Consider the following 12,948-nt stretch of genomic DNA (forward strand, 5'->3'; position numbering starts at 1 on the left):
ACTCGCCCACACACTCGATGTGCTTTAATTAATTTCATTTCATAAAGTATCAGGAGGATCAAAGTTCCAGTAACTCTACATTCTAAGACCCAGTTCTCCAGGAAATATCAACAAAGGAAGACTGCCAGGCTGCCGATTGTTTATTCTTGTGAACATCACCTCTGCCACAGGATCAATAACTAACTACAGGATCGTAAAACTGCAGTTACTGTAAGAAGAGCACTACTTTGGATTATTGGATCAAGCGCTTCTGGAGTGCATTTTCATCCTTACTGAGTCAGAGGCGAGGTAGAAGCGATTGCTTCTTCTCTATACATTCTCTACATCTCCAAATGATTAGTGACAACGCTAAAAAGCAGAGGAGAATTTCACTCCTCTTCACCTTGTCTACCTCTTTCAAAGTCAGAGCCGTTCTCTTTCCGTTTCACTTCCTCTACACCGTCCCTGTGCAACTACGAGAGAGGGTTCTCTGTTTTTCTCCTGCGTGATGCATTATTGATGAAAAAGAGTTGGCACCTTGTTTTAGCACTGCTCTGGGCATAAATTCTTTCTCCTGTCTGTTTGAAGCATCTCAGAATTTCCGGGACTCGTGTCATTGGTGTGCATACACTAGAGAATGTAAGATCTGAAAACGTTATGAGCTTTGACTGGGAGGCAGGGCTTGAGGCCAGGACTCAAAACCTGACGCGGCTCAGACTTGTTGAACACAGTGTGACTAAGGGCAAGATGGACATTCGCCAAGAAACGCTCAGTCTAAGAAACTTTAACTTAACATGAAACATTAAACACAGACTGATAACATAAGATACTTTTTTTTTTTTTTTTAAATCCTATGACAGGCTGGAGGTTAGCTCCTCCCACAAATGCTTTTTGGAGCATTTGAATCTCACAAGCTTTTTGGGAATAAATTCATGATAAGCTATATATATATATATATATATATATATATATATATATATGCTACTATATTGAATGACAATGACTACGTTTACATGGACAGCAATAATCTAATTATTGACCTTAATCTGAGTAAGCTAATAATGTGATTAAGGTGTTTACATGAGTTGCTTTTAGAATATTCCTCTCATGTACCCGTGTTACATGTTACAGATCATAATTAGATTAACAGCCCGCGTCATTACGTCACCGCGCCACGCCATCCGACGTCCCTCCAGAATTTCACGTATCGACATACAGTTGGTCTTCGTTATGGTACCGTATACAGTTTTGGGTGTTTTTATTTAATTTTTTTACGAACGCTTTAAGTGCAGTTAATTATTTGTCATGCTCTACGTGCTAATAGACAACTGCTTGAAGCGGTGGGTGTGTCCCAAATTGCATAGTTACCGTCTATATAGTAGCCGAGATACATGTATTTTTCCCCACTACAGGCCGATATTAGGAAAGTATGCGATTTGGGACACAGCCGAACTCTCTTGTTCGCCGTAAAACGTAAAACTGCCGTGTGTGATCGTGTCCTGTCGCAAAATGCGGTGAAAACTCCCACACGACGCTCATAATGTGATTAAGGTGTTTACATGTCACTACTACACGTCCATAATGCGACTAAAACAGGAGTACTCCACCTGTCTTAATTAGATTATTGCTTACTTCGATTATGACCTTAATTAGATTAAGGTAAGTAAAAATAGCTGTTTACATGCTAGTTTCTTAATTAGAGTATGGTCTTAATCGGATTAAGAGTGGATTATTGTTGTCCATGTAAACGCAACTAATGAAATACATTTCTATCATATTTATGCTATTTTCCTTCTCATCCTGCTTGGCATCCTGCCTTCCCAAGGCCCTGTTTTACAGCTTAAAAACACAAGTAATGACGTCTTGTAATTTTATTACTACTTGTGAACAGTCCTGTCTTGATTAAGTACTCTAATGGAAATTATACATTTCTTCTTTGTGGCATGTCTGAGGCTCCTGTAGCATTATATAATGCAGCGTTTCTGGATAAGTGCTTATAGAGTAGATCAGTTGTCTATTTGTATTTGTTCATTTGCCTAGGAAATACCTCACCACTTCCTGGTTACTTCCTAGTACACGCATTGCTATGCATCCTCGCAAAGTCTTGTTAATCCCAGAGCCCGAGTTTGAGTTTTTAAGTTTTTAAGTTTACTCCGACCGCTATTACCATGTGGTGACCCTTTGCCTTGCCTGTTGAGTTCTCTTTTGGATTTGCTCTCTGTTTGATTAAATTGTGCCTCTCTGTGTTTCACCCTTGGCTGAATTTACGCCTCTGCGTTTGAACTGTGCTTTGCCTTTGTTAATAAATCCTCCTGCACTTCGATCCTCAACCATCTCACGAGTCCTGTCAGTTAAAATAGATTTGATTTTTTTTCTTTTCTAGCAGAGAAAATAATGCATTTGTTCAGATGCACACAGCAGCACATTTTCAGTAATTTTCATTTTCCTCTGATTTCTTTCGGAATTTCATCGGTTTAAAAAAAAAACAACCAAAAAAAAAACGCTTTGATATTGTTGTCAAATCTAAATAGAAAATTCAGTGTGTCCTTATAGATATAGATCGATACTGTAGGACCATGCAGCGAGCTTGTGATTAGTTTGTTCTGTCAAAAGTTCAACTTTCATAAACAAATGCTCCGGCATCCATTAAAGTTAAACTGGCTTCCTACAAAACCGAGACTTTTGATGCGTTTGTTAGTCAAATTCACTGATGATAATGATGCATTTTTATATTTGTCTGTCTAGACAGGTGTATAAATAATAATACATTATGAAAATACGACTATTGTTTATTTATTTATTTTTACCCACACACAACACTGACGTCCCTGGCACCCGAAACAATAGTGATAACTGATCTCTCCAGTTTATTATTACATCTCACAATCTTAGATTCCAGTCGTACGACACTGGACGCCTGCTGTTTGTTCCCTGTGCCGATATTACCTAATAATACAGCCCCAGCACAATATCCACCCAGTCATTTACATGGAGTGTTCTTCAGGATGCCGATCTTATACGAGTATACGCATTTGTTCTCATTGTGCATATTTAATTACACTGCTGCCATTTCAGTCAGCTGGGAAAATGTTTCATGTCAGTGAGATTTAAACCATAACCCCATTAGTGTTATTCAAACGTGAGTGAGCTTACAGCATTTTTCATTCATTATTTTAGTACTTCATGATAATCAATCTATGCCTGGAAGACACTACAAATTCGAACGTGTTACCGGGAACGTATACTGGGGGAATGATCGTTTTTATCAACAATCTGTTCATCTAAATAAATAAATAAATAAATAAATAAGGCCTACACGATTACAATTTGTTCATGGTTTTTGCAATATCCCCATGGTAAAAAGCTGAAAAATGAAAATAAGCTCTCTAATCAATTTGTAGTGGTGTGTGATCATTGTAGGTAAGTGTGTGTCTGGATGAATCATGACACTGGTATGATCTAACAAATGGAAATTATTTTGGGGGGGGGGAAATAATGCAGGTCTAACTTCGGTTCTAGGCATAATCGATAGCTCTTTATTTAGCAGTACAATCACAATATGGTATTTTGTCCCCCCCACGCCAACCACCTCCACCCAACAAACACACACACACAACGCTCTCAGTGCATCGGATTCAAAGCTCCATAAACAGCGGTGGACCCTGCTGCACTTTCAGCGAGCATGTGGTGCCATAAACAGTGTGTTATTTGTGACCTACAGAGCTACAGACTCACACAAATCCCCGCTGACGCCCGCTGTAAAAGTGTCAAGTGGAAGCACTTCTTCTAATGTGTACTTTTCACACTGGATATGCTCTATGTGTGTGTGTGTGTGTGTGTGTGTGTGTGTGTGTGTGTGTGCGTGTGTGTGTATGCGTGTGTGTGTGTGTGTGTGACACAACCTGGTTTCTGGGTTTTTATGGGTTCTACACTAAAAAATATCATTCATGTAGATGATTTATTTATTTATTTATTTATTTATTTATTTTTTACAGTTTAAGCTGCTAAATTCAAATGTAAAAAAGGCATGTACTCACCTGAAGAGAAGTCATTTCATGGGTAAGGGAGCATGAAATAAGGAGATAAGCAGAAAATTAATTAGCAGCTCGTAGCAGACATTCACCTAAATTAGTTAGCTGAGAATATTTTCATGCCACCTATTAGTACACACACACATATACACACACTGACACAAATGACCTCCCTCTCAAATCCTGTCATGATGTGCACTGAGATAACGGTTTAGTTTTCACTTACTCTAAGGGGTGGTGTTTATTTTGATGACACTTTTATTTTATCACATCATTGTAATTCCTTTTCCTGTCTCCACCTCTGGTAATAGTGTTCCTTTGTTTCCTGTTCATCAGCTCACTTTCTGCATTGGACTCACTATTACATGTCAGGTCTGCTCTCGAAGGTCATCTTGCTTAGTTGTTTCTAGCCTTGTTTAGTTTTAATTTAAAAAAAAAACACTCTGCATATGGATCACAAACTCCGCCTGAGTTCCTGTTGTTACGTATGGATGCAAAGGATTTGATTAAGGCGAGACTTTGACACCAAACCCCTGCGCAAGCTTGGGCTAGATTCAGTGCTGGCAACTTAAGTGCAAAAATGACCTCGATATTTACATGGGCAATGTTATGTGTATGCAGAGTCGAGTTAAGTCGATTTGTGACGTTCAAATTATGCAAATTTCTTGGGGAGTAATGATGCACTCTGAATATATTGAACACAATTTGAATGAAGGAAAAAAAAAAAAAAACTAAAACAACTCGTTTTTTATTTCTCAATCATAAACAATGTAACAGCAATGTGTATTTTTGTCTGTACAAAGCGAAATAAAATTTTAATAAAAAATTACTACAAACAAAGGTTTACTGTTTTAAAGAAAATGTACTACAGGTTCACCATTTCTTAAAAAAATAATGATAAAAAAAATCAATGAATTTATAAATTCTCACAAAATTTCGATTGAATAAACAAAGTCTCTAACCCAAGGAAAATGATGGATTGAAACATTAAAAAGCAGAGCCTGGGGCATCATTTTAACCAGAGCTCCAAAGTCGGCTAAATCGCCGTGTTTGACGTCCCGACTTTCTTGTTGTTTGAAAGCTAACGAAGAGCTCTTTTAACATGGTTGCATAAACGTATAACGTGCGTGTCTGGCATTGTGAGCCGGAGCTATCGGTCACTTCAGATGATTCCCGGTAATGGCGCAGGCTCTACATGAATGAATGCGATCACATGACCAGCGTACTCAGTATATATTTTAGCTCCACTTTTTTTTTTTTTTTTTAGCTTCAATTGCATTAGATGCATAATTAATATAATGCTGATTTCCATGATGTGAATTGCACATTTCCACAAAGCACATCATCATGTCATGATGCATTGTTGTACCCCTACAAATTACTTACGGGTAATTCATGCTTCTGCCAGATTTTTCTTGAGTAGAAGCATCTGAGACATCATCGTAACTTTTTTAAGTGAGGATAGCATTAATTACTGAATAGTGTCATGTTTGTGTATTTAATATTGGCCTCAATATACATAGTTCCCATACTTATTTTTACCCAAATCATATATTTCAGTGTGATATATTGTGCTTCCATCAAGCTGTCATCCAGTGGTGTTGGACTCTTGAGCCAACGTCATGTAAACAAAAACAGCTCAAGCCCAGGGTCAGAATCACACATAATAGACAGAGACACACCTCTGTTTCAGGAAAACTCCACCCCGGAGTTGCTGTTCTCTTTCATATTCAACCTTGAAATGCATTCTCATTCTTTTTTCCCTTTTGTAATCTGATTTTTTTTTTCACCCTCCTCAGCCTGAGCCTTCATTCTCTATTTTTATTCTTTCTTTTGTCCTATCAGGCCCATGAAAGCCGCCGTGATGGCATTCGTCTCTACATCTGTCAGTTTGATTAGCTTCATTTCCTCCTTCTTCCCCCTGTGTAGCTGCTATATTTACATCCACCACTTCGGTTTTCATTGTGTCTCTCAATGACCACCTTTTCCTTCTCTCGCTCTCTGTCTCTGCATTTTTCATAGACTCTGCTAAATGTCCCAAAATATGCTTGGCGTAGGACATGCTTGCATGTCGAGTGTCACGCAAAGAACAGTTGTACAAACTCTAAAGTTTCTTTCTTTGTAAGTATTTTGTTGTTGCACCATGATATGATAAATATGAAGATATCTCTTAATCCCAGACAAAAATGCGCATTCCCTATCAGCATCGTTTCTTAATGCCACTTCAACTCTCTCTTTTAAAATGAAAGGTATGTCCACAATGTAAGAGAACCTAAAGTTGCTAGTAAGAGCAGAATGAAAAGCATTAGAAGTTAGATGACACAACTAATAAAAACGCATTTTGGTCTATAGGTCACTTTTCCAATGCACATGTGGAAAGACGTGCTAGGAGATCTGTAGTATTGTGGTTCTGTATCCAATCCACTAAAACCTGTTTCTGTGTCTTTCATCAGCTGCTACAAAGGAAGTTAAAAACCCGACTAAATGATAAGTCCAGATAAGCCTGGACAAGTCCAGAACGATATACAGTATCAATTTTAATGGCTATTTTTGAAAGAATAATGTCAGCAAAATGTCTTTGTGGAGAACATTTAAATGAAATGCCTCTGCATGGTTCTGTTCACTAGATTTGTTGTCATTGAATTATGTCTGTGACACTTTTTCTTCTTCTTTTTTTTCCACCCTCAAAACTACTCAAGCAATTGATGTCACATTTGCACAAAACAACATTATATCAGTTTCACAGCTTAAAATGAATATAGAGAGAAAGACACATCATCTCCTAGGTCTAAGACTATGCATTAAATTCTATATCATTCCATTTTCAATGCTGTGGTGCATTAGTGACTACGTTTACACGGACAGCAGTAATCTAATTATTGACCTTACTCGGAGTAAGACAATATTGTGATTAAGGTGTTTACATGAGTTGCTTTTAGAATACTCCTTTCATGTTCCCATTTTACATGTTATAGAAAATAATTAGATTAACGGCACACGTCATTACGTCACCGCGCCACGCCGACCGACGTCCCTCCAGAATTTCACGTATTGACATACAGTTGGTCTTCGTTGTGGTACCGTATACAGTTTTGGGTGTTTCTATTTCTTTTTTTTTTTTACGAACGCTTTAAGTGCAGTTAATTATTAGTCATGCTGTACGTGCAAATAGACAACTGCTTGAAGCTGTGGGCTGCGTCCCAAACCGCGTACTTACCATCTATATAGTAGCCGAGATACATGTATTTTTCCCCACTACAGACCTATAGTAGGCAAGTATGCGGTTTGGGACGCAGCTGTACTCTCTTGTTCGCCGTAAAATGTTGAGCACTGCCGGTGCGGTGAAAATGCGGTGAAAACTCTCACACGGCGTTAAAAGTGTGATTAAGGTGTGTACATGTCTGTAATACACGTCGATAATGCGACTAAAACAGGAGTACTCCACACGTCTTAATTCCATTTGTGTTTACTTCGAGTATGACCTTAATCAGATTAAGGTAATTAAAAATTGCAGTTTACATGGTAGTTTCTTAATCAGAGTATCGTCTTAATCGGGTTAAAACCTACTTACTTAAAACCTACTTTCAGAGCTTGCTAACAGTAAAGCTGCATTTTTTTTCTTTCTCCCTTTCCCACTCGGTAACTCACACAGGAGGATGGGAAATGACTTTTCAAAGCTGCTTTTGAAAATCCACAATACTCAGAGAAGATAAAATGTGGTATTAATAAACATTGTTCTGGGAAGTACAAAGTGCCTTCTGGTCTAGCGTACCTGTCAGCAATGTGAACCAGAGGTAGAGACTAGTGCAGCGTTGGTGCAGAGAATTTAATGATCAAAAAAGGAAAGAAAAAAGACAATCAAGCGACCGAAAAATACATTGAATGGGAGGCCAAATCCAAAGTACAGGCAAATATATTATTTGAAAACCAGTGAGATGAACTGAATACTAAATAAACAAACAGACTAGGGCAATAGAGCAGGGGTCATGGACAGAAGTTATCAGTCAAATATGTGAAGAAGAAAAAGAATTAGAAATGAGCGCTGAATATGTAAAACAAACTGAGAGGCGTATATAGTGAGAGTCCGAGCAAATCAGAATCAATGTAATCAATACGCTGGTGAGTAGGCGTGGCTGACAGCTTGGGATTCTGGCAGTTAGAGCTCCCAGAGAGAGTGTTATGTAAGAACTAAGGGTGTTACCACAATATCACTCACTATCTGTATCTATATCTGTTTATTGCTCCAAACGTCCATAGAATTTCTCACAGAAAAGACATTCGCATACAACATATCTGCAGCACCATTTTTTTTTTTTTAAGTTGAATATAAACATTGTCATAAGCATACATTGCATATCGATGTTCACTCGAATGGTCCATATGTCACAACCTGCACCCCTACCACCCTCTACCACTACTCTGTTCGAATCAGATCAATATGGAATAAATCATTTACCACTTTTTTTTTTTTTTTTTAAACATATTGCGCTCAGCCTACTTGCATCAGGTTTGTGCTTTTCACAACATATGATTAGCCCTGCCAGGTTGATGAAACGTCTCTTCTTCGCAAAAACTTATTGACCTTGCAAGTCACGTGGTAAAGCAACAGAGTAACGTGGGTATTTTCAAAAATGTGTGACGTCTGTATTTACAGCATGAACACGATCCACATTTTGGAAAAAAAAAAACAAACAAAAAAAACAACCTGCATTACCATGCCACATTACCACGTGATTTGCAAGCCTCATTGTTTTTGCAGAAAAGAAAAGTTATGCTTCGTTCATGTACCCATATGAAGTGGGAATGCACTCAGTATGTTTATTAAAATAAAAAAAAAGTAAATTATTTATTACATATCAATCTTATTAAAAAGAGTAGAGGAAACTGTGGAACATTTTTTTCTGTGAGAATGGGTTAAGATATCTGTGCCTGTTTGCATTGTGTCTGTTTAAAACACTTTACCTGTTCATTCCAGATTTTCCACACATTTACAACACATTTAAATGTCAATTAAATCGCCATGTCTGTGTGAGAAAAGATAGAGCCTTGGAAAAGGAAGGGGGGTAAAAAAAAAAAAAAAAAAAAATTATAACCACAGTAACTGCTTTCAAGGCAAAAGTGGATAAAAAGTGGACAGCATAAATAAGTGTCCATTTAATCAGCAATGTTAGAACTTAAACCCTTTCCACTCACACAGTATCTCTCTCTCACACTCACACACACACACACACACACACACACACACACACACACACACACTACAATGTACACTTAATGGACTGAAGTGAGGGATGAGCGGTGCTGGAGATGGAGTGAAATAATTTGAGAGCAGAATTGGTCTATACTTCACTTTTTTTTTTTTTTTTTTAAAAAAAAAAAAAAAGAAAGAAAAAAAAAGGAGAGAACACAAAAGAAGCTTAAGTCTCTCAATCTAAGGGATCATTTCAAACCCAGAACTTTGGGCTGCCAGAAAGTATTAAAGTTCTATCAAAAAAGAAAAGAAAAGAAGAAAAAAAAAAGAGACATCAACCAGGCTTAGCTCTCCACACCACAATGTGTGAGTGTAAAGCTTCGTGAGTCTGTACGTCTGCACTCCTAGTCCCGTAATTGTGTAGACCATGTCCTCCTTGCTCATTTGAAGGTTGTTAGATGATGAAGTCAAGATCACTGTAGGCTTCAGGATCATTCATCTGGCGCAACATTTTAGAACAGCGAGAACATGGCAGATGAAGACGGCAAGGCAACTTCGAGGATGATATCAATGTTCTCAATCTATATCGGTGTTTATTTAATATTTGAACGTTTCAGACAAAAGGCTTTCCAGTGTCTCTGTAACATGACAAGCTGATTTTCTGTCTTCCCATAACTTCCGATAACACGAACCAACTTTAACACAACATGACATGTAACTAAAATCAATTCTAATCATTGGCAACCTGAAGTAGTTTAAAAGGAATAAACACTTTATACATGGTGTTAAAGGAAAAAGAATCAACTTTTGGGTAGTAAGTATAACAGTGCTTCATGTCAGCCTACATCCCACCACCCTGCTCCTTACATAATAATATTCGACCTGAATGGGCTTTATGTATCCAGCACCTCCATCTTCACATGGCATGACCTTTATTCTCCAGTTACTGTGCAAGAGCATTTATTAGCAATAACCACAGTAATTATATTCTTTATCTGCCTTAGCAAGCTGATTGAGATTCCGTCCATAGTTCGAGGAAGGAGACTTTATTTATTTATTTATTTATTTATTTATTTATTTATTTATTTTTAGTTTGGCACAATTATATTTTTGTCTACAACACCGACTTCAAACACTTAACCATAAAACTTCAGATCAAAAGGTTTTTAAGATCATGAGAAAAATTTCCATCAAGTGTCTCCAAACTTTTTTTTTCCCTTCCTTTCTCACGTTCCGTTTTAATTTATTTATTCATTTTCATATGATTCATTTTCATATGATTCATTTACATGTGATTCATTTTCATGTGATTCATTTTCATGTGATTCATTTACCTTTTCTCTTCTCTCCTCCCTTCCCTTTCCCAAATATTTCATTGAGAAGAAGAAAAGAAAAAAAAAGAGAAAAAAGAAAGAAAGAAAGAAAGAAAGAAAGAAAAACAACAAAGGAAAACAAAATTAAAAGTAACAACCCCCCCCCCCCCCCACACACACCTCCCCCACGGCTCATCATGGCTAGTCAATAACTGTCGCTGGTTATATAAATATTATAAAACCCAAGAACAGGCACAAAAAAAGGAAGGAGGAAGGAGACTCTATAAAAAAAAAAAAAGAAAGAAAACTGCATTGTGTTTACACACAAGAAAGAGTTTGTATCTATTAAAAATTCACCACCTTCTGCATTCTCTTTGTTTTTTTGATGGTGAGTGGAAACGGGTGTAAAATAGATGATATTACTCAGTGGCGAAGTCGACAAAGAGTATTAATGAAACACAATCCAGTCCAGTAGAAAGTGTAGAGGATGCACATGACATCCCAAAGTCTGGCTTTTCTACTTCATGTGTATTTTAATAGAATAGAACAATGTCTTATGCACTAGTGTGAAATTTGCAAAGTAAGCAGAATACGAGAGCATAGAAAATGGCCATCGAATAATGCAACACCAAAAGACAGGAAGCGTGAAGGTCAAACCACCCTAATATTTCACTTTGCCTGAATGTATGTTACATATAATATCTCTGGCTTCTGTAGTTCCACGGTACATCTCTGGCCCAGGGCAAGGCAGGCAACATGATGAGATCACGTGTGTAAGGATGGATAAAGGGTGTGACAGAGAGAGAGAGAGAGAGGATATGACTGGACATGTACAGTAAGATGACTATTTAACACTAGAGTCAAGAGATGATGTTAAACATACTAAAAACTACAAAGCATTCTAGTCTTAGGATCATTTCATTACATTTTTCCATCCTTGTGTATGAACATTATTATAAATAATAATAATAATAATAATAATAATAATAATATTAATAATAAAAATATCGATCCATTTTCTGTACCCTTTTTTTCTACACTGGATCAGGGGAAGCCTGGAGCCTATCCCAGAGAACTCAAGGTATGAGGTAGAGGACACTCTGGACAGGGTGGCAACCCATCGCAGGGCATAATCACAGTCACACACTACGGACAATTTGGAAATGCAAATCAGCCTACAATGCATGTCTTTGGACTGGAGGAGGAAACTGAAGTACCCTGGGGAAACCCCTAAAACATGAGGTGAACATGCAAACTACACACAGACATGAGTGGAGGTGGGAATCGAAACCCCAACCCTGGAGGTGAGAGGCAAATGTGCTAACCATTAAGCTACTACTACTATTACTACTACTACTACTTCTACTATTATTATTATTATTATTATTATTAATAATAATAATAATAATAATAATAATAATAATAATAATAGAGAGCTCATTCAATGGGGGAAATGTTCCTCTATATGCTTTATGCTTCCTTGGCTTGAAATAAAGCATTTTAAAACCATGTACAACATTTTAAAGGATTCATTTTTTAAAGAAAATACAAAACAAATAATAAATAAACAAGAAGATTGATTCAATTAAATTCAATACGTTTTATTTGTATAGCGCTTTTAACAGTGGACATTGTCTAAAATCAGCTTTACAGAAATATATAAACACAGGATAGAGATTTTAAGTGTGTGAATTTATCCCTATTGAGCGAGCCGGTGGTGACGGTGGCGAGGGAAAAACTCCCTAAGATGATATGAGGAAGGAAGAAACCTTGAGAGGAACCCGACTCAGAAAGGAACCCGTCCTCATCTGGGTAACAACATTGATGGCTTGTAAGTCCAGACTGAAAACTAAAACACTGCAATTTTCTACACAAGTCCCTAGTACCTCATTCTTAGTGATTAATTCTTCTTAGGATCTTCTCAAAACCCTAGATTATCTTAACCGATAAGTCGAAATACAATCCGTCGAGGATTTAGAGATGGCAAGTTTATATATCATTTAAATATCAAAAAAGAAATGACAATGAATTAATTAAACTTGCAATAAAATGATAATAAAACTTGCTAAAGCTGGCTATTTATGAAAAGCAAAGGACACTCATATAATGAAAAGGAAAAAAAAAAAAAGGAAGAGAAGACACAGGCAGCGACAGAGAGTGGTGACTCACAGCAGGAAAGCAAACTCCAGGGTTTCTTTCTGCATTTTGAGTTCTTATGGATTCTTAATGCATAAGAAATAAGAAGCGCTAATTGAGGTGGGAGAATGAAGAGATTATGTGTTCTGCTCACGTACTCTCAATTTTTGAGGCTTTTATTTAATTAAAAACTGTAAATTAATAAGCTGTGTTCATCCACCCACTCCCCACCAATTACATGGACTGGAAATAACATTATTTCGTGAACAAAAATTGGTAACTTTCACCCTTATATGCA

General features: G+C 37.1%; 1 protein-coding gene across 1 annotated transcript in view; it reads right to left on the reverse strand.

The window, feature by feature from the left end:
* Positions 1-3,982: 3,982 nt before the first annotated feature.
* LOC128602447 (acid-sensing ion channel 2-like) overlaps positions 3,983-12,948 on the reverse strand; it is a 414,535-nt gene continuing 405,569 nt past the window's right edge. Inside the window, exon 2 of the mRNA XM_053616256.1 lies at positions 3,983-4,016. Coding sequence (XP_053472231.1) covers positions 3,990-4,016 — 27 coding nt within the window. The 3' untranslated portion in view covers positions 3,983-3,989. The remainder of the gene's footprint in view (positions 4,017-12,948) is intronic.

Source organism: Ictalurus furcatus, chromosome 2 (genome assembly GCF_023375685.1).
Source record: "Ictalurus furcatus strain D&B chromosome 2, Billie_1.0, whole genome shotgun sequence".
In the NCBI taxonomy this organism is placed as follows: Eukaryota; Metazoa; Chordata; class Actinopteri; order Siluriformes; family Ictaluridae; genus Ictalurus; species Ictalurus furcatus.